We start from the raw sequence: 21746 nt of genomic DNA, 5'->3' as shown, positions 1-21746 counted from the left end.
AGTTCACGAACAAATGCTTTTTTAAACATTTCCAATCACTTTTTATTTTCCAAAACAGTTTCATCCTGGACACAGAGCAGGTAAAGTCCGACTTCTGACCTAGCAACAGTAAAATAAAAAAAAGAGGTCCATAGAGTTAGGTAAACAAAACGCTCATAGCTTTCTTACCTTGACAACATACTTATGCCCTTACACATGAAACTAATTCATCACTGCTGCTGTGCTGAACATGTAAGGGCTCCACGTCTCAGACACAATCAATAACATGTTTTTCTTTTGTTTAAGAAGGTATTTTAATCATATTAATATTATTTGATACGTATATATACAGTTTCTTAATTTAAATGGTTATGTGTAACTAGTTACAAGGGATGTTTTCACATCGAGTTAGGCATACACAAACAATTAGGCCTTATTTTTAATAAATTCTATTAATTTAAACAGTAAATACGTGGTTAGCGCTCTCACCTCAGAGCGACTTGAAGGCCCTGATTTAAATCTCATCTGGGTCCTTTCCATGTTCTCCTTGTGCATTCGTGGCTTTTCTGCAGGAACTCCAGCTTCCTCCCATGAACATACTCATTCATTTCTATCTCTAAATTGTCCCTCGGTGTGCATGTAAGTGTGCTTATGTGTCTGTGTTACTTGTTCAGGGTGTAACCCGACTTGACCCAACAGATAAGCTCCAGAAGTCTCATGACCCCAAAAGATACTATGGATGGATAGAAATACATGTTTTCGTTTTTAGAAAGAAACTTCTTCTGCAACTCAACTATTGATGCAAAAAATCAAATTCAATATGAATATTTGCAACTAAAGTGCTGCTGAAAATCAAATAAGTTGTATTTTACACCAATGTTAGTTTCCATGTGAGCATAAACACTGTAGATACCTTACAAAATGCATCTGGATTAAATCTTCTATTTTTAATGCTAATAAAAATCTTCTGTATTTCTTTCATACTTAAGTTTATTTTTTTCACTGACATAATTTTTTGTGTATTGCAGAGCAGGAACCTGCTGAAAAACTGCTTTTAAACGGAGTCAAACTAAATTATTTGTTTTCCTGTTAAAGAAATCAAATTAAATCAGACCAAACCAGATCAACTTCTAATCAGACCAAATCATATCAAATCAAATCATATCAAATCAAATCATATCAAATCAAATCAAATCAAACCAGATCAAATTAAAATGAGACCAAATCAGATCAAATTAAATCAAATCATATCAAATTAAACCCAACCAGATCAAATTCAAATCAGACCGAATCAAATCCAATCATATCATATCATAGCAAAACAAATCAATTCAGACCAAATCAAATAAAATCAAATTGAATTGAATCAAATCAAATCAGACAAAATCAAACCAGATTAGATCAAATCAATTCAATTCAAACTAGAATTAAATTAAATCAAATCAAGTTGAAGCAAATCCAATCAAATACAACTTTTAGAGATTTACAAAGTTTAAAAATGAAAAAAAAGATAGTTGATAAAAAAAAAAAAACTTTAACAAAAACTAATTGGTGTGGTACATATTTCATAAATCATATAAATGTGATTAATTTTCCCACAGAAATGCCTTTCTGACCTCCCTGGTTTTTACACAGAGGTCAAAAGATCCCACGGAACATCTATGTGCTAATAACACAAATATCCAACTAGTTTCATGTTATATTTTAGATTAACTTCTCAAGTTTATTTAACAAAAGAAGAAAGAATCAAGTGGTAATATTTTCTTATCAGGAAAAATCAATTGAAGTCTAAAGCAGATCTCTTAAAACAAGCGTTCAGCCTCAAGACTATGATACTGTTTTCCCAATAAATGCAATATTAACGTGTATCAATCCTACATCTGTGGCTATAGAAGCACACAGAGGGCCAACAGATATCAATAACTTTAAAAACACCCTCTGCAAATCAATATTCTGTGCATGTAGCTTTGGGAGGAGATGCAGGCCTGGTCTACATAACAGCACATTACTACAGAGGATTCCAACACTCACTTTAAGACAATCTGCCCTTTTCTAGCAGCTGTCTACTCTGAAGAATTAGAATTAGAAATTTTAGGAAAAATGCAAATATTGACACAATTCTGAAAGAGATTTGAAAATGTTTACAGTGTTTAGAACACATACTACATTTTACTAACTTCTACTTTGCTTCAGGAGACGATTGACTTCCACATTTATTAAAAAACTTTAAACATAAAATTATTTAAATGTAAATTTATTCCTAATGAAACCAATAAGAATCCAGAATTAAGTTGCTTTTAAAACATGAAACCAGATGAAATTGAAAATCTTTTAAATGTAAGAATATAACATTTTCCCATGATGGTGTCAGAATTGATGTTTTCTCAACCAACTGGGACATCTAGTGGAGAAAAGAAAGAATGACAGAGAGCTTCTCCAGTAGAACAGATTACTCAAAAGAGACTGTAACTGCAAAAAGAAAAAAGAAAAAAATCACAAAAACATTTCAAAAGAGGAACCTCTAGTATAGAGTCCTGGACATGACATTAAAAAAATGTACATTGTTGCCTCAATTTAGTACTTTGTGAGAATAAATAAGCATTTTGGACACATAAATTAGTATTTTAGCATGATCAGTTTTCTACCACTAATTTGTGAACACAAAACACTCATTTTCGTTCACAAAATGGTAATTTCTTCTAGCGAATTATTAAATTGCGCCCATAAAAAAGGTTACCATTTGTGCATTCAAAATACTAATTGGTTTGCAAAAAATACAAATTTGTGCCCCCAAAATGCTTATGTGTGCACACAAAATACTAATTGTGTATGCAAAATGCTCGTTTGTGCCCTCTATATGCTGATTTGCGCACACAAAATGCTAATTGTGTACGAAAAAATAAAAAATTTTTGTGCAAGCAAAATACTAATTTATCACCTCAAATTGCTAATTTGCATGTGCAAAATGCTAATTATGTATGCAAAACGCTAGTTTGTACCCCCAAAATTCTAGTTTGTGTACGCAAAATGTTTATTTGTAAAAGCAAATTGCTAATTTTTTGCCCACAAATTGCAAATTTGTGCTCACAAAATGCAAGTTCATTAACAGAATGCTCATTTATGCTAGCACAATGGTAAATTGTGCTCACAAAAAACGAATTTGTAGAAATAAAATGCTGGTTTGTGCCCCTATATACAAATATATGCCCACAAAATACTAATCTGTACAAACAAAATGCTAAATTTTGCCCCCAAATACAAATATGTGCCAGCAAAATGCTAGTTTGTGTACACAAAATGTTCATTCGTGATCGCAAAATGCTAATTTTTTACTCGCAAAATACAAATTTGTGCCAGCAAAATGCTCATTAATGCTAACACAATATGTGTCTATAAAATGCTAATTTGTGCCTATAATGGCTGATGTATGCCCACCTAAAATGCTATTTTGTGCCCACAAAATACTGATTTGTGCACATAAAAAGTTTTTTTTTTGTGCCCACAAAATTTTTGTCTGTGCCCACAAAATTCAAATATCTAAACATAAAATGTTAATTTGAGCCAACAAAATGGTAGTTTGTGTTACACAAAATGTTTGTTTGTGCGCACAAAATGCAAATATCCACACATAAAATGCTAATTTACACCCCAAAAATGCTAATTTACACCCAAAAAATGCTAATTTGTGCACATAAAATGCTAGTTTGTGCATGCAAAATACAAATATGTGCCCATAAAGTGCTAATCTGTGCTCACAACATGCATATGTACCCACAGAATACTAATTTGTGCCCACAAAAATGCTATTTTATTCATACAAAATAGTAATGAAATAATAATGCTCATGAAATAATAATTCATGCACCAAAAATGTTAATTGATTCAGTCATACAAGACTAAATACATAACAGAAATGTTCTAAATTTGTCTCCTTGTGTCTCCTTTGTCTTGTAAAATAAAATGGTAACGACATTACCACAGTTCTGTCACTAGATGGTGCAAGAGAACAACATGACTCAAAAAAAGGATTTGCAGCTACGTGACTTCTTCAAAGTGTCCTCACAGATGTATGTATTGACTCAAGGCAGCCTTTAGATCCGCCTTGAAGATCAGACATGATACCAGCAGGATTTTTTCAATATTTAAAAGCAACAGAACAAACAGAGAGAAAGAAGTGGAGATCATAGGAGAAAGAGCCTGCTTACTCAGCAATTATTTGCTTTTAGTTGCTGTAGTACCACAGTACAAAATTGTATCCTGGAATTTAATGAAAAAACTCTTCAATCCTATGTTTGAATTCTATCTGATAGAAGAACTGTGTCCATTAGCTGACCCTTTCTTTAAAAAAAGAGGAAAAAACGTCAGTGAAGTCTGGGAAACATGGCAGCACCATACCATAATACTCCTCCCACAGGCAGCATATCACAGATTGGTCTCCTCTCTGCTCCCTGTTTACTCTGTGTTGCTCTTAATTAAAGAATTAATCGTATTTCTGTTATATCAAGCATCAGGAGTGATGTGTGCATTCTTTATTCTGAAGCTGTGAAAATAGATTCATCGTCTGACCATAAAAGTCCAGTTTTTACATCACTGAAACCGGTCATTGTTCTTATTTTATATCGTTGGTAAGCATTTGATGAAAAGTGCTATTCAAATAAAAACTGATTTGATTGATGACTGATTTTTGTTTTTTTTTTTTATCACTATATAGTGTATAATTGTGAATGTATAATTGTATTTTTTGTCAGTTTTAAAGTTTTATTAGGTAGCGGCTCTAATATAAAACCCATTAGATTTTTTTTTGCCTCTTCCTGCACTCATTTTTTTGTATTTCTATACCTTCTTTTTGGAACATGTATACATGCAAAAGAAAACATTACAAAAAATTACAAATTAACTAAACTCTTCAGGAATATTTTCTAAAAATATCTAATCAAATTCCACATTTTATCAATTTTAGAGATTTTTTTTTCCTTTTTCATGTGATGTTGCATTTTCTGGACAACTTTTTCAATTATAATTAATATTTTCCTGTCTTACATTTTGAATATTTGTGCTTTTTCATACTTTTTTGTGTGTTTCCAGCCAATCTAAGTCATGTTGGGTGTTTATGTCTAGTTCAGTGGGCTTGTGGAAGAGGGTTCGCCCTGAGACTGGAAGGTTGTTGGTTCAAATCCAGGCCGAGTTATGCCAAAAACGCTAAAAATAGGACCCAGTGCCTCCTTGCTCCACGCTCAGCATTAAGGGGTTGAGGATGGCTGTGTTTGCAGCTCCCTCAGGGGACGGGTCAAATGTGAAGCACACACCTATAGTGGGTTTATGCCAGGTAACAACTTAACAATCCAGTTTTCTGCTGCTGCTCTTCACCGCGTGCCATGAACACATCAGGATTTGAGTTGCTAATCAGAATAAAACTCTGTTTTTTGTTCAAATAGGACATAAATCATAGTTTTTTCATGTCCTGACCCACTTTTCAGTTTTCTTTACCTCTTTTATATCAGATTTATAGTTGTTCAAGTATCTCAGTTGACTTTTAAAGAGTTTTGGAAAGTTATAGGGCACGCTGTGTTCAGTAAACCATCAACTCCAAATTTTAATTTGATAAAAACAAATAATTTTATTTGTAAATTTTTACAGATCTTTTGTTAATTGATCCAAAGTTTCACTTTTTTCAGTGCAAGAAAAACCTTCAATAGATGTAAACAGTATAAGCGTTTGAGACAAAAAGTGAGAAGTAATGAATCAACATAGATGTATTAAATGAAAAATTACTTTTATTTTTGAGCAAATATAACACAATTGCATTAAGAAAACTGTACATCTTGGCTTACAATCCATATTCAAGTAACACATTTTAACCAGGCTGTTTTTTCTTCATTCCTGAAGGCAAACTCTTTCCAAAAAGCAGAGCAAACACTTTAAATATAAAAATAAACCAAAAAACAATGATAATCATTTTTATAACCTGACTTGGAGAAGATCTGATCTGTCCACAGTGTTGTAAGTTATTTTAAGAGACAGATCTTAAAAACTGCAAATGCAACTTTGACTTTTGAAGAAGTAAACTGTAGAAAAATACATTTGTGTTTTGTACAGCAGTCGGGTCCTGCCCACAGTGAGCAAACAAGCAGTCTGGTTAAGGCACATTCAATAACTTATTAAGAAACAGGTGAGAAAATATCTTAAATATTGAACGACTATAACTTAGTGTTCATTTTATGCACAGATATATACAAAAAAATGAGGAGCTTCACTCTTAGGCACTTTGGAAAACACAGATCCACTAGAATAACTTTCCAGTGCTTTACTTTAAGGCGTCTTAAGGGGATGTTGTGTTCCATCCTCAGTCCAGTGTCCAGAGCTCTTCAGAGATGCTGTCTGTGATCCTGTGAGGCCTCACATGTGCCTCTTCATGTGCAGAGCCAGGTGGTCAGAGCGGGAGAAGGCGCGCTCGCACAGGTGACACTGGAAGGGTCTGTGTCCGGTGTGCTTCCTGAAGTGACGCGTCAGCTCGTCGGATCTGGCAAACTTCCAGCCGCAGCCCTCCCAGTTACAGTGGTATGGCTTTTCACCTAAAGGTAAAAACGCACGTGAGTGGTTTTATTTTATTTTATTTTATTTAAATGCAACAATAAAGTAAAAAAAAAAAAAAAAAAACATGGTTGGTTTGAGAACAAATTCTCACCTGTGTGTGTCCTCATGTGCGCCTTGAGATGGGAGCTCTTTGTGTACGTTTTCCCGCATCCAGGGAACTCGCAGTTGTGCGTGGCGGCACGTTTTCTGGTCCACGACCTGCGGCCTCGCTTCTGCTTAACGCAGCCCTCCTCGTGCGCGTACAGCTCCAACAGGGATGGCGAGGAAGGCGGGGTGAGCATCATCCCCTGCATGGCCATAGGATGGTGGCTCTCGTGCGCGTTGTACTGTCCTTGGAACTGTGGCAAACCCCGGTACTGCGCGGAGTATGGCGCACCGAGATACTGGTTTGGCTGATGGGCACTGTGGTGGGAGGAGTTGATTGGTGCTAAATGGCAGTCTGTGAGTCTGTGAAGAGTGGGCTGCTGGAGGGGGAGGCCCGCGAACCCCTGCAGGGCTCCTGGAGCCGCAGCCTGGTGGTGCGTAAAAGCCGGCGTGTGCGCAGCAGAGCGCATTTGCTCCAAGTAGCTGCCCCCACCTGCAGCCATCATGCAGGACTGAACCCCAGGCTCGGTTTTGATTTTGTATCCAAGTGGGGAAGCAGATGCCGCCACCTGTGGAGGAATTGGAGCTCTGTTTAAGGCGCGCAGCTCGGTGTATTCGCGCCCGTCGCGCGTCTCTCCAGCCTTATCCGGTGAGCCTTCGCTGCTGTAAGCGATCATTTCAGGCGACAGGAGCTCAGCCATGAGGCTGCAGACGGGACTGGAGTCAGTGAAGTTCACAGAGCTGCAATAGTCCTGCGTGGGCAGACGAGAGGGAGGAGGATCGGCGCAGTCTGACAGGGAGCTGCCGCTGCAGCTCTCCGGAGAGTCGGGCAGGGAGTACGCGCTCTGGAGCTGCTGCGCCGGAGAAAGCCTCCCGGCGTCCCGGCTGCCCACAGTGTTGGACAGGATGAACTCCAGGTCCAGGAACTTGCCGAGCTCGTCTTCCTCTTTGGGGGGCAAAGCAGGAGACTGAACAATGCTAAACTCCACTTCAATGCAAGGGTTGTCTGCGCCACCTGCTGCTGCGCTCCAGCTCCGGCACTGATCCAGCTGGAACTGCTGCGAGAGCGCACGGGAAACATCACGTTAGACATCAAGTTTAACAAAAAATAACAACAACTTGACAACAATTCGAAGGAATCAACCCGCCAACTTACATGATCCATTGCTTTAAGGCTGGGGAAGGCCGTCAGAGGTGCTTCAGTCGCAGCCATGACGACTGTCCACATAAACACTAAAACTCCGCTCTCTGTGCCAAAAGCAGTGTCCTACAGGGCGGTTGCAGGATTCAGGATGTGTGCGTAAAAGGCTCCTGTCACTCCTTTTATTTCTCTTTAAGGGAGGTGTGGCTTAACCCCCCTCTCCTCCCCCTCCCACACACACAGGTACACGTGCACGCCTTCCATTCCGAACGGTGCCTGAGGCAGGTGCGCTGCTGGTTAAAGAGTACAAAAACAACAGGATGACTAAAACCAGCCCAACATACTTCAACTGTCAACAAACACCTGAGGAGGATTCCTTTTTTTTCTAAAGAAGCTTTTCATTTGAATGAATAAAAATATATGTATCCATTAAATAGAAGTAAGTATATTGAAAAAAAAACAATAAAGCAAATTAATTAAAGTATATATTTTCCATGATAATATTACAAAAATGATGTATTTCAAGTGAATTGGGGATTTTTAACCCCTTTTAACTTCTATGCAAATTTTGTTCGGGTCAATTTTGACCCGGACAAAATATAAGGTGCTCCCAGTGTTCTGTGTTGTATCCTTATATTGTGTTCAGGTCAAAATTGACCCATTGTGTTTACAATATACACAACGGGTCATATATAACAAAATAGAAGGTTGCAATGGGTCAATTTTGACCCGAACACAAAATAAGGTGTGCCTGTTGTTTTAAATTGTGTCCTTATATAAGTTCAGGTGAAACTTGACCAGTTGTGTTTACAACATACACATTGGGTCACATATAACACAATATAAGGTGCAATGGGTCAGTTTTGACCCCAACACAAAAAAGGCGCTCCAGGTGTATTATATTGTGTACTTATATTGTGTTTGGGTCAAAATTGACCCATCCTGTTTACAATATACAAAACGGGTCATATATAAAAAAAATAGAAGGTGCAATGGGTCAATTTTGACCCGAACTCAAAAAAGGTGCTCTTTTGTGTTTGGGTTAAAATTGACCCATTGTGTTTACAAAATACACATATGGGTCAATTTTGACCCATTTACAATATAAGGTTCTCCATGTGTCTTAAACTGTGTTCAGGTCAAAATTGACCCGTTGTGTTTGCAATATACAGAGCGGGTCATATTTATACAATATAAGGGGCAATGGGTCAGTTTTGACCCAAACTCAAAAAAAGATGCTCTTTTGTGTTTAGGTCAAAATTGGCCCATTGTGTTTACAATATACACAACGAGTCATACTTAACGTAATATAAAGTGCATGGGTTAATTTTGACCCCAACACAATATAAGGTGCTCTCAGTGTCTTGTTTTGTGCTTGGGTCAAAACTGACCCGTTGTGTTTTTAATATACAAAACGGGTCATATATAACACAATGTAAAGTGCAATGGGTCAATTCTGTCCTGGACACAATATAAGGTGCTCCCTGTGTCTCGTGTTGTGTCCTAATATTGTGTTCAAGGGTTCAGGGTTAATGTGAAAATCTAACCATCTGTTCAGGAATGACCACACCCCCACCTCACCAACCTCCTTTCAGGTGTTTTTTATACATTGACGACTATCAGTGCAGAATCCAGTGGAAGTTTCACCCTCTTTTACATAGCAACTACAACACCTTCAGACTCTCTTCACATCCAGACAAGCTGGTAATCCAGGGGGGTAAACAAAGGACCCCATGTTTCCTAATGAGCACCCCCCCCCCCTCCCAAACACACAAAAGAAAAAAGGCAGAAAAACACCTAAGTAAAGACCTCCATCTGATAGCATGCACATAAATTGTTTTTATCTATCTATTAACAAAACAGGAAGTTTCCTTAAATCCTCTTTTTGAACCAGTTTTACTAAATTATAATGAAAAATGCCACCGAGTTATTGCTTTTCTATTTATTTCCAACTTTCTTTATATATGAGTCATTCTTCAAGAATCACACCACTTGGACTTGAACATTTAGTTTTTTTCTTTTGCCAAAATCTTTTCTTTTAATGCATATTCCAAATAATTACGAATATGTTCAACATATGTTTAACTATCAGATATTACTTTTATTTTTTTATCATTATTTTCAGTTGTAGTTACAGTAATCTTTCAACCCCAGAAGTTCTCTCTTTATTATTATATCATTTGGTTATAATAAATTCTGTATTTTCACATTAATCAGATGTCGCCTGTTTGAATGAAATCATTTACAAATGGAAAGTTGTCTTTAAATAAAATTCTTTTGTTTGCTTGAATCCTAAAATGTAGCTAATTGTTCATTCCTTTTAATAGATTCATTGAAGAATTGTCATCAAAACACTTACTACTGGATAATTTTTAATATTTTAGACATAAGTCAAAAAATATTTCCTTTTTACAATTAAATTATTTTTCATATATCTGAAATTGTGAATTCTATAAGTCAGGTGTGTCCAAAATTTTTACATTAAATACAAACAACTTATTGTAATGGCATATTTTTTCTTTTTCACATAAAAAGCAAAAACATCTAAATATGTTTTTTTTGTTACCAATTCCTGTCAATTTTCCCTGTTAGCTTGTCAAGATAGATTGTTTTATCTAGTAGTCCCTCTTGATATTGAACTACTTGACAACAGAAAAAAGCTTCAAGTTCGTTACACGTATGCGCAAAACTTTATCGAAATTCTAGAAATGTCAAGAAAACACAATTTCTCAATTACGCTGTTTCCATAAATCATGCGATTAAACACAAACCAACTCAGGCTCAAGTCATTTAAAAACATTGTGATGGATGTGCTCATAACCTTTTGTTTTTTGATAAATGGAAGTTTTTTTTTTTAAATTGACATGTTTTCGTCTGACAAATTTATTATTGCAAATCCAATTTGTGCAATTTCATTGTCAATAAAAATGCAATTACAATGTCTTAACATATTAGACACAGATGCTTCATATGTCACATTTAGAAAAAGTAAATTCCTACTTGTCCTGGGAGAAGCGGCCCTCGATGAGCTAACACAACTGTGTTGTCACAGGTTTACAGCAGCCTTAAATGTAATTTTGCCAACAACACATTTTTTAGAAAGTGCTGGGGGCCACATATTATTGATTTTATGAAAGGAGCCTTGGGGCCAGACTTTGGACATGCCTTCCTTAAGTAAAAGCACAAATGTGTAAACTTTTTTTTTTTTAATCTTTAAACTTTTATCTATTTAATTGAATAAATAACATTTATTAACGTTTTAAACTATTTACTTTTGATTTGCAAATACCCCAAGGTGAGACGGAGCCAAAACAAACTCATGCGAGTCTCCCCTTCGCTCCGCTTTCCTCTGTCCCTGCAGAGGCTGTGAAATGCGGCAGCAGCATGGAGCTCCCAGCTTTTATACGCTGTTATTTTTGACCTGCTGTGCTTACGCAAAACAAATTCCGGTTCAGTCTACGGGCCAAGTGGAAATGGACTCAGTTTCCTGAGGAAAAACTTCACACTTGCATCCTGTACTTTCACTCTGGACTCCGCTCCAGACACGTGTGGCTTCAGAACCAACACACATCCCACACTGGCTAAAGTATCTTTCAAAGGAAAAGAAATAAATTCAGATCATTGAAAAAGACAACATTTATAAACCTATTATTAACCACTCTGAAATTAAATTCCCTATTTTGTCATCCCAAAGATCTTATCACACGTAAAAAGGTAGCTGGCCAAGAATAGAAAGACAGACTGGGATAAATAATTGCCTTGGGCTCAGATTTCTCTTTTGTATCTCTCTGTTCTGGAACAAGAGGAAGTCTTCCAGCTAAAGTGTTTTCTAAACACAATTACTCAAGATTACAGTTGAGCCGACAGACAGAGAAACCAAAGCGTCTCAGCCTCACACTGAAACGTTAGCTAAGCAAACACAACAAGTTGTTTTATCTGAAACTGTTTTTCCTCTACTGGATAAGCTCATGTGTGTATAGCTCTCTGATTCTATAATTTTAGGAAAAAGAATAATAATTTAAAAAATCAGCTCTGATTTGTTTTTTTGATTTATCATTAGAGCAACAAAAACAACTTAAAAGCTAGCATTAGCATCATTAGCACAATTGTTTTATATAAGCAGCTAATTTCAGTGTGCTAAAGTTTAGTTGCTAAAAACTCCTACATAGCAAAACCTCTACAAATTACGGAAGTTTATCATAGATAGGCTATTTCAATCAAAAGCTACAAATTTTTATTTTAAAATGCAGCTATAGATTTACAAGTAAACAAAAAGTGTTCTGTCAAAATTTCAGTCTTTTTTATGAGTTTTAAAAAGTTTGGGTCCTATTATGAAAACGCTAAAGCAGCTAAGGTGTAGCAGTGTTGCACTGCTTTTTTACATGTTACTTAAGAGGTTGGTAGTTAGTATAGTAATCTTTGTAGCAGTTACAGTTTTGTGAATATGCTAACGTGGCTAGCATGTAGTGCTCAAACTGTTTTTACATGATATTTAAAAGGTTGAGAGTTAGTATAGTCACAGTAATGTTTGTTTTAGTGGTATCTGTCTCTATTTGTAAGTGTTGTAAACAAGATATGGAGTTACAGAACATGCCAACATAGCTAACATGTAGGGGTGTTGGATTATTTTACACTTTACCAACAAGTTTGGGAGTTAGCGTAGTCACAGTAGCCTAATGCTTGTTTTAGCAGTAACAAGTTTGTGAATACGCCAACGTGGCTAACATGTAGCGGTGTTAAACTTTTTTTACGTGTTATTTAAAAGTTTGGGAGTGTAGTCACAGTTAACGTTTTTTTTTTTTTTTTTCCGGTATCTGTCTGTTCCTTTATGTGTTGCAAACAAGGTTGGGAGTTGCAGATTAGTGAATACGCAAATGTAGCTAATGCTTCCAACATGGCTAACGTGATCTAGCGTAGGACTGTGTAGGGTTGGTAGTTGACATAGTCACATGAACATTTGTTTTAGTGTGTTTTTTTACATGCTGCAAACAAGATATGGAGTTACAGGTTTGTGAATATGCTAACGTAGCTAACGTTTCCAACACAGCTAACACAAAGTGGTTTTGCACTGTTTTTTGTGTGTGTGTACTGTGTTAGTAACAGTACAGTTACGGGTATTATGAATATGCTAACGTGGCTAATGCGTCCAACATGACTAAAACGTAGCAGTTTTAGACTGTTCTTTTCCTGTTACTTAACAGGTTGGGAGTTAGCATAGTCACAGTAACATTTGTTTTAGCGGTCTCAGTCTGTTTTTTACGTGTTTCAGACAAGGTTGGAAGTTACAGGTTTGTGAATATGCTAAAGCGGCTAACATAGCTAATGTGGAAAACACATTTTGAAATTATTGTAAAAGCAGTTCATAAAATCTGACTGACTATTAAATTAATTTTTTACTCTTTTGTCTAACTTATATAGTTCAGTGCGCCTTATTTCTGACATAAGTTTTAAAGTAGAGCATTCATTGACGGTGCGTCTTATTATCCGTAAATATCAGTAAAAATGCCATCAGTAAAAGCAAATTAATTAATTAATTAAACTGTGATATTTTTAAATCTTTCTTTGATAAATGTTGAAATGGTGATTCTTCAGAGCTAGCTAATCCCAGCCATACCAAATTCTAAACTATAGGTACTAAACAACAAAGGAAAACAGCATTTCAATAAATAACTAGCTGAATGAGTTGAAACTGAAACAACCGGTCCTCTGTTAAATTAGTACTACAAAAGGTTTTTTTAAATTCAGCAATAACACAAGTCCATGTTATCCATAATCAGCATAATCAGCTGTAGCTGATTTACGCCGAGCCACACCAATCATAGCTTGCTTTTTTTCTTTTTGTGTAACTGGAGTTATGTCAACTTGCCACTTTTATACGAAAAAGTATTTGTCTAATTAGGAAAAGCAAAGCTTTTCCATCCCAACCAAACACAAGCTGTGCTCATTTGCCAGGGGCAAACCACTTAGTAAAATTTGGGGACACTCACACAAGAAACACAAACACCAGCAGCAATTATTCTCCATCACCCACAAAGAGACGGGGAAACCCGGTGGTTATCTTGGGTAAATATGCTGCCGTGCATGACATGAAAAAGCAACAAAGTGATTGGAGACGGAGAATGCAGAAAGCATGACTACAACAAGGAAAGCGGCTAGTTACCTTCCAGGAAGACATCAACAGTCGGTGGGGAGGAGAGGAAATAGGAACAGACTAAGCAGGATCATGGGAAAAAAGAATAGCATCAGCCATGCAGCTCTCTGATCTTAATGAATTTCATTTAGAGTCAGAAAGGGTCTGACGTGTTCACTATTATTTGGTATGGCAAAATGCATATTAACTTAATAAAATAGAAATACTTAAAAAAAATGATAAAAAACAGCTCAATGGTTTTTTTTCTCTCATCGTGGTTGTGTCATTTTTTAAGCGATTCTGCGCCCTTCTTGACCAGAAAAATACATTTCTAATGTCAAAGTGCTTGTTGTGTAGACAAAAAAAGGCTGCCATACTAAAAAGCACAAAGTTGTGAAATTATTTACTTAAACTCGTGATGGCTAAATAGTTTAGTGGATTTTAAGCATTAATGAGGCCATTAGCAGAAAGCTGTCAGCCTAATGAGATTATAGTGTCAGACTGCTCCTAAGATTTCACAGTCTGGTTAATTTATAGAAACTCTGCACACAATCAGCACCAGTATATTTATATATATATATAAAAAAACTTAAACCACTCATAAAACATCCTTGAAGAATTGTTTTTATTGGCTCAGTCCAGTGGCGGAGCTAGAACATTTTATGTAGGGAGGCGGACAGGTGGGAAATGGGTGGCCATTACAAATGACAGGATTAAAAATATTTCAAAACGTTTTAATATAGTTATAAACATTTAAACCACAGTACTTTTAGATGAGAATAATGCTTAAAGAAGCTTATATTGATGATTTATTCATCTTCATCAATAATAATACTAATATTGGCTCAAAAATGGGGCGGAGCTAGAGGGGGGCAAATATTTTTGCTGCCCCCCTCTAGATCCGCCCCTGGTTCAGTCCTAAAATAAATGACTCTTTAGGTTGTTGAAATGTACTGTAAATGAGATAACATGAATACAAAAATTCACACGTGTTTCGTGAGTTTGGACTAACCGAAATGTTCACTAACACCAGTTATTCAACATTTTCTTAATCCAGGCACTTAATTCAAGAGCTGTTGGAAGAACCAGTCAAACTTCCTCCAATCTCAGTTTCAGCTTCCTTGTACTGGCCATTGAAAGTCTGCATTCACACCATTAACTTAGTCAGTACCTTGAGGGCTGCTTACCTGTTTGACCTGTTGTAACTTTTTTTTATTATTGCCTTTATCAAGACAAGATCTCAACAAAGGACTGTAACTGTGAGTCATGAACTCTGACCCTCATTAGCCACAATCTCCAACATTTTTACATGTCAAAAACACAAAAAAATCAAAGTCTTTTAATACTAGAGAAAATTGTGAAACTAAAAAACATATTTTTAACAGGTTGAACTGATGCTAATCTACAGACAGTGCACGTATACTCATTTCTGGTTTTGCTGACCAAAGGGCATTTTTTCAGTTCAAAGCCAAACACACAAAAAAATGTAAAGAAAAATCGCAACCAGGTCAGTTTATCAAATTCAGCTTTATTTATAAGAACTTTTCCTGTTACAGAACATCTCCCAGTAATTTACATTACATAAAAAAGTAACAAATATAATATATATTGTTAAAAACACATACACATTCTACAAAAACAGTTGATAAAATTTAAATAAAAGATGATGAAATGTAATAACCACTCGTGACAAACGCTCGTCAAACCCTCCTCACTTCATGAAAGTCCAAATGTAAAACAAAAAAATCCCTGTTGAGTCTCAAAGAAGTATATTGTACACAAATAATCGACAATGTTCACACTTGTTCCTCCCTGGTTTATCTGTCCATCCTATTTGACCATTTTTTAAAAGGTTTGGTGATGATGTCTCTTTCCAAAATGGCAATGATCACATGGCTTCAGATCTGCACATAAAAAACATTCAGAATTATAACCACGTACTGTAATTTAGTAAGATTACTAATATTTTCTTTTTTTTTAATTTTAGTTAAATGCATCATGTAATCTCTGTGTGTAAAAAGTCTTTAAATCTCATTCACACAGACGGATTTAGATTTATTTCAGGAATAAAGTTAACTTTAAATGACAAAAATGTGGCAAAGACCCACAGACAGGGGATTTAAAGCCCCATTTATAGAGATCAACACCCAAAAAAAAAAAGATTTAGTGTTTGGTTATCCTTTGACTTTCAACATGCCTCCAATGGCAAAATGTTATGTACGTAGAGACTGAAAATGGTCATAGAAAGAAGTGTAGTGACGCATGAGCATAAATGTTTTAAATCTGGAACCACATTTACATACATTTATATAAACTTTATATATAATTTATATAAAATTTTAATAGGAAATGAAAACTTGAACGCACATTGCTGAGGGTGATGTAAATATATATTTAAACTCTTATTCTTGGAGAGTGTTCTATTCTATTCTGTTCAATGCTATTCTGTTCTATTCTGTTCTATTATCTAGACTTCTGAGAAAAAAATCAAACATCATTAAAAAAAAATGTGCACAAAGTAATGTCATACTTTACTGTTGCTATATACTTTGGCGTCTACATATGTAATCTTTTTTTAGGAGTAATCCTTCTGCTCTCAGGCAATAAGTGATAGCTGTTCATTTACTTTAGCTGTCCCACTTAACGTACCTTTCAGTGGCTAAGCTGTTACTTCCCTGATACTTCAGTTTCGTGTATAACAAAAGGGGGGAGATCATAATCATTGTTGTGCTTTTGTATGAAGCAAAAGTAAAACCTGCTGTTTTGGTTACCATTGAGCAGATAAGGGGATTCATTTCTGCACGTGTTTCAAGTTACACATAAATGGACTTGCTCTTCAAAGTATTTGTGAACCACATCTATTTACTTTTTAAAAAATATTTAAAATTCTCCAAAAATTTGTCTTATAGTATACATCTGTCAGACAACCATAGAAAAAAAACCATTTTGTCCAGTCATTTTTTTTAATCTACCAAAAACTACAATTCCCAGAGCTCCACCCCTTCACATTTGGTATCCGTGAAAAGCCCCATATGTTCTCTGTAGATTCCAAGAGGAGTTAATTCAGTAGAATATAGTTGTTTGGAAGTATTTAGGTCTAGAAATGTCCTCTACTGAGGACACATTTACATTGTTGGTAGATTGGAGGATAAATATACAAAGAGAAACTATAGAGGGAAACAAAATCATTCAGTCACCTGAGATTGGAGATCCTATGAATTTATGATATAAAGATATAAGAATCCTTGATATACATCATATGCATGTGGAATGATTTAACTCTAAGTATGTACAGGTTGTTCTAAATGAATATGTGAGTTAACTGCTGATTTGTATATTAAGTGTGTGTTAGTATTTTTACTGTTGACTGTAGATAGAGAACTGGACTGTGGAGGTGTGACATCACCAATAGAAACCGCCTCACCTCCAGACCCAAATGAACCCAATTCAGTCAGCTTTTTTCTCAAATACAGACACTGCCATATTGGAGCCAGGGAAAAGTAGTTGACCAGAGCCGGTCTGAGTCAGCGTTTCTATGGCAACTATACTGTCGGCCAATCATGAGCAAGCTTGTTGGAAGTCCACACCACCACAAATGACAGCAGCTCAGGAAAACCCGTAAAATGTTGGAGGTGCTTTTACTGAGGCATCTGATTGGCCAGTTTATAACTTAATTAACTTGCAATAAAGAAAAAATATAAAAGAAAAAAAAATTAGGATTAGCAAGAAGGTGTTAAGAAAAATGTATCAAAACAAGAATGATTATTCTAACAAATAGAATGACTGAGTAATAGATGTTTATGTCTTTATAGAAGTCTATGGGATTTTAGCTTCTTCAAGCTGGCAGCTACTTCCTATTTTAAACTTGAGGGGTGACTCGGTCCAGTTCTCTATATACAGTTACTGATTTTACCTATAGCTAATATTTATATTATTCTATACAACACTAATGATGTTAAAGTTTTTATTTAGCTGATTTCTCTATTTTTTTATGATTTCTCCAGTGTTTTCTTGCCTGTTTCCTCTGTCTTTATGACTTTATTTTCTTTTTCTTGTCCATGTTACTTGTACTAGTTCTTCACCTCATTTTCTGCATAGATAAGGGTAACCAATAATGCTACATTCACACCACCCTCAGCAATGCACATCCAAGCAATCACTTCCAATGAAAATCCATTGTAAATAGGCATAAATCTGCATTTCGGACTACGTTAAAAACTCTCGTATTCACACATCGCTACAAAAGTTTCAACGATTGTCCTGGTGTACGAATGTATGGTGTTAATTTTCATTCACGGAAGAGCCAACCTTTAGAAAATTGGTCATGAAGGAGAAGTTAATGAGTGCAGTTTGTACTCAGAATTATACAACACCAAGTTTCTCCTATATCACAATAGACCTGTGATAGAAAAAGCCTGGAGCTAGATTCGCGAGGTTTGCACGGCTATGACCATTTGCACCAAGCCGCTTCTTTCAAGAACGCACTAAATGTGTGTTCAAGAACGCCTGTCACATGTCCGCTGTGAACGTAGCATCAGTGTTAGCTAAAAAATTGAGTTTATGTAAACATGTACCCTGAGTGCCCAAAAATTAGATCCAAAAACCACTTTCTAAAACATAAAACTGTTTAACACTTTGGAGTTTTCCTTTATTTTACTGGAAAGAAAAAAAAGGGCCACATAAAGATTGCATTACAAAGTTCCCTTACACTGAGCATACATTAGTACATCTGTTGACTGTGGAATACCCACCAAAATAAATGAAATTTAGAGCATTAAGCCCAAACAAGTCGCGTGGAATCAATATAATACTCGTATCCATGAGCACAGATCCTATCAGCCTCACAGAGCTATGATGTCAGTGTTATTTATTCATCCAGCCCATTCAGCTTTAAGAAAGTCATAACCGTAGGAATAAAAGAGATTTCAAATATCCTTGATGGATGGTAAATTACGTAGGTCTCTGTGAAATGCTTTTACGCTCTGTCACGGGCCATGGAGAAACTGAAGGCAGCGAGTGCACAATGTGGGTGAGCGAGGGGCCAAAGGGTGATGCATTGTGCTCCACACTGTGTGTTCAGTGTCAGAGGGGTGTCTCGTGGAACGGTGATGGGTTCATGCTCCTGCATGCCCACCCAAATTTATAAGGGTTTTGTTGTTAAAACCAACTGGAGGACTTTTATTGGTCAGTGCTGAAGGGATCTGACAAGATGTAAACATTCCAAACATTTCCAGGTTTTTATTAGCACACACAATATGGATCTGTGAAAGGTAACGAGTCGTGTAGCATCGATTTACTAGTCATATCGGAACGTTCTTAATGCTTTGAGTTTTCCAAAGATGTGTCATGATGAAAATGTGATGTATTTCAGGAAATAAAGGTTTCTAAGTAGACAAGAACAAAATCTTTTAAGCTATGTGCACATAGGACATTTGACGCGGGTTCTTGAACATGTTAAATGTGGGTTCTTTATCGCACTAAAGACGGGTTCTTTAACATGCCAAACATGGGTTCTTGAACGCGCTAAAGACGGGTTCTTAAACATGCTAAACGTGGTTTCATGAACGCGCTAAAGACGGGTTCTTTAACATGCTAAACATGGGTTCTTGAACGCGCTAAAGACTGGTTCTTAAACATGCTAAACGTGGTTTCATGAACACACTAAAGACGGGTTCTTTAACATGCTAAACATGGATTCTTGAACGCGCTAAAGACGGGTTCTTTAACATGCTAAACGTGGGTTCTTGAACGCGCTAAAGACTGGTTCTTTAACATGCTAAACATGCGTTCTTGAACGCGCTAAAGACGGGTTCTTTAACATGCTAAACGTGGTTTCATGAACACACTAAAGACGGGTTCTTAAATGTGCTAAAAGTGGGTTTTTGAACACATGAAAAACTGATTCTTTAACATGCAAAACATGGGTTCTTGAACACGTTACAGACGGGTTCTTTAACGTGCTACACGCAGGTTCTTGAACACGCTAAAGAGGGGTTCTTTGAAGTGCTACATGTCAGCTCTCGAACACACTACATGCAGGTTCTTGAACACGCTACATGTGGGTTCTCAAACACACTACACGCAGGTTCTTGAAGACGCTAAAGACAGGTTCTTTAAAGTGCTACATTTGGGTTCTTGAACACATTACACGCAGGTTCTTGAAGACCTTAAACGCCTGTTCTTGAACATGCTAAACGTAGTTCCTTGAACGCACTAAACGTGGGTTCTCGAATGCACTGAATGCAGGTTCTTGAACACGTTAAATTGAAAACGCTAAACGCAGGTTTATGAACGTGGTGAATGTGGGTTGTTGAACAGGTGCTCATGGTGTCCACATTGGGCAAGCAGGGATACTGCTGTTTACTCGCGCTTATCCGCCACCTGCAGTTGGACAGGGCTTGGAGCAAAATATGGAAGCAGTACAAATCTCGTGCATCTTGTTATCATATGATTCCAACCAGGCATAAACCACAATTATTAGTTTTCTTTTCCACGACCAATTTTTCAAACAGTTGGTGATTCCGTAAATTAAAAGGGACGCCATTCATACATCACTACCAAATCTGAGTCCCTGATTGATCTGAGTTCTGGTTTAACTTTCAACATTTTCTGGCTTCATGTTTTTTACATAGAGTCCAAAACTGGTCGTAGAAACTCTTGCTAGGCACAAAAGTGACAGTTTGAAAGCAGAAGCTCATTTTTATACATTTACACGTTCACAATGGTTTTTCATCGGAAACGGCGGCTTGAAAGTGCATTGCAGAGGGTAATGTGCAAGTAACTTTACAGTGAGGAGGGATAATTGTAAATAATAAAAAAAAAACTTAAAACAACAATTTATTCATCATTAAAATGGCTTTGGCATAAAATTCTTATAACAAAATAGTTTTATTAGTACTTTTGCAACAACATACCAGAACTCGCAGTACATTTCTTATGTAACACAACCTTTATAAAAATTTAACTATATAAATCAATCCATGCAAAAGGTACATCTGATTTTTTTACTCAAAAATGGCAAATGAAAAGCCTTTGGACCAAAATAATGTGTAAAATATTTTAGAGAGTGAAAATGTACTGAATTATTAGTGAGAATACTTTCAAAGCAAGATTAGAAAAAAGGATATATACAACAGTCATACTTTAAAGCAAAAAGAGGGCTTGTCTATCCTTTTTATTTGCAATTATTTTTTTAAATTCTAAATTAATAACCATTTTTTTTCTGGCAACATTCAGTACAGTCATGTTTTTACTTACAAATGTATGTTCTTTTCACTGCCAACAAATCTGATCATTTAAGTCATTACCAAAGGTTTGGTCGTGCAGGGATGTAGTTTTAACAAATACTGATGATGTTTCAAAAGTTTGTTTGCTATTATGGACTCGCACCATTTTTAATCCACAACATTTACATTTTTCTAAAAAAGAAGCATGCAAAAGTTAAAAACTAACTTAATGTGATTGGATCGTCTGTTTTTTTTCTCGGTTTCCCTTTCTCTGGTGGCTGCTGGGATGGGATGGGAGCGTCCTGCGTTTGTGTGGGAGTCCGAACACGCCGTGTCCTTTTGACCTTGCAGCACTAGGGAGACAGTTTTGTGTCCCCAGACAAAAGGTCGGCTTTCACCTGAGCAGGCTTTGCCAATTATGTTCTGCAGCCCCCCACACCCCCAGCCCCATTGCCCCGTAGAAACAAAAGGTCCAAGTGGGATGAGTGACTGGACCAGGTTGGGAGACTTTGCAAAGGTGGAGGAGGGGAATTCGGTTGTTAAAATTAATTTATGAATGAATTTGCAAAAAGCTCAAGTCTCAGTCCGACCA

The 21746-nt window shown here is 36.4% G+C and overlaps 1 protein-coding gene across 1 annotated transcript in view; it reads right to left on the bottom strand.

The window, feature by feature from the left end:
* Positions 1–5735: 5735 nt before the first annotated feature.
* Positions 5736–21746, bottom strand: part of klf17 (Kruppel-like factor 17) — a 57167-nt gene continuing 41156 nt past the window's right edge. Inside the window, exons 3-5 of the mRNA XM_024273593.2 lie at positions 7814–8091; positions 6665–7715; positions 5736–6551 (exon numbers count right to left, since the gene is read on the bottom strand). Of these exons, the coding sequence (XP_024129361.1) occupies positions 6376–6551; positions 6665–7715; positions 7814–7885 (1299 nt within the window). The 5' untranslated portion in view covers positions 7886–8091 and the 3' untranslated portion in view covers positions 5736–6375. The remainder of the gene's footprint in view (positions 6552–6664; positions 7716–7813; positions 8092–21746) is intronic.

The sequence above is a fragment of the Oryzias melastigma genome, linkage group LG17 (genome assembly GCF_002922805.2).
Source record: "Oryzias melastigma strain HK-1 linkage group LG17, ASM292280v2, whole genome shotgun sequence".
Classification (NCBI taxonomy): domain Eukaryota; kingdom Metazoa; phylum Chordata; class Actinopteri; order Beloniformes; family Adrianichthyidae; genus Oryzias; species Oryzias melastigma.
Note: the sequence above shows the minus strand (reverse complement) of the source record. Positions and strands in the feature narration are given on the sequence as shown.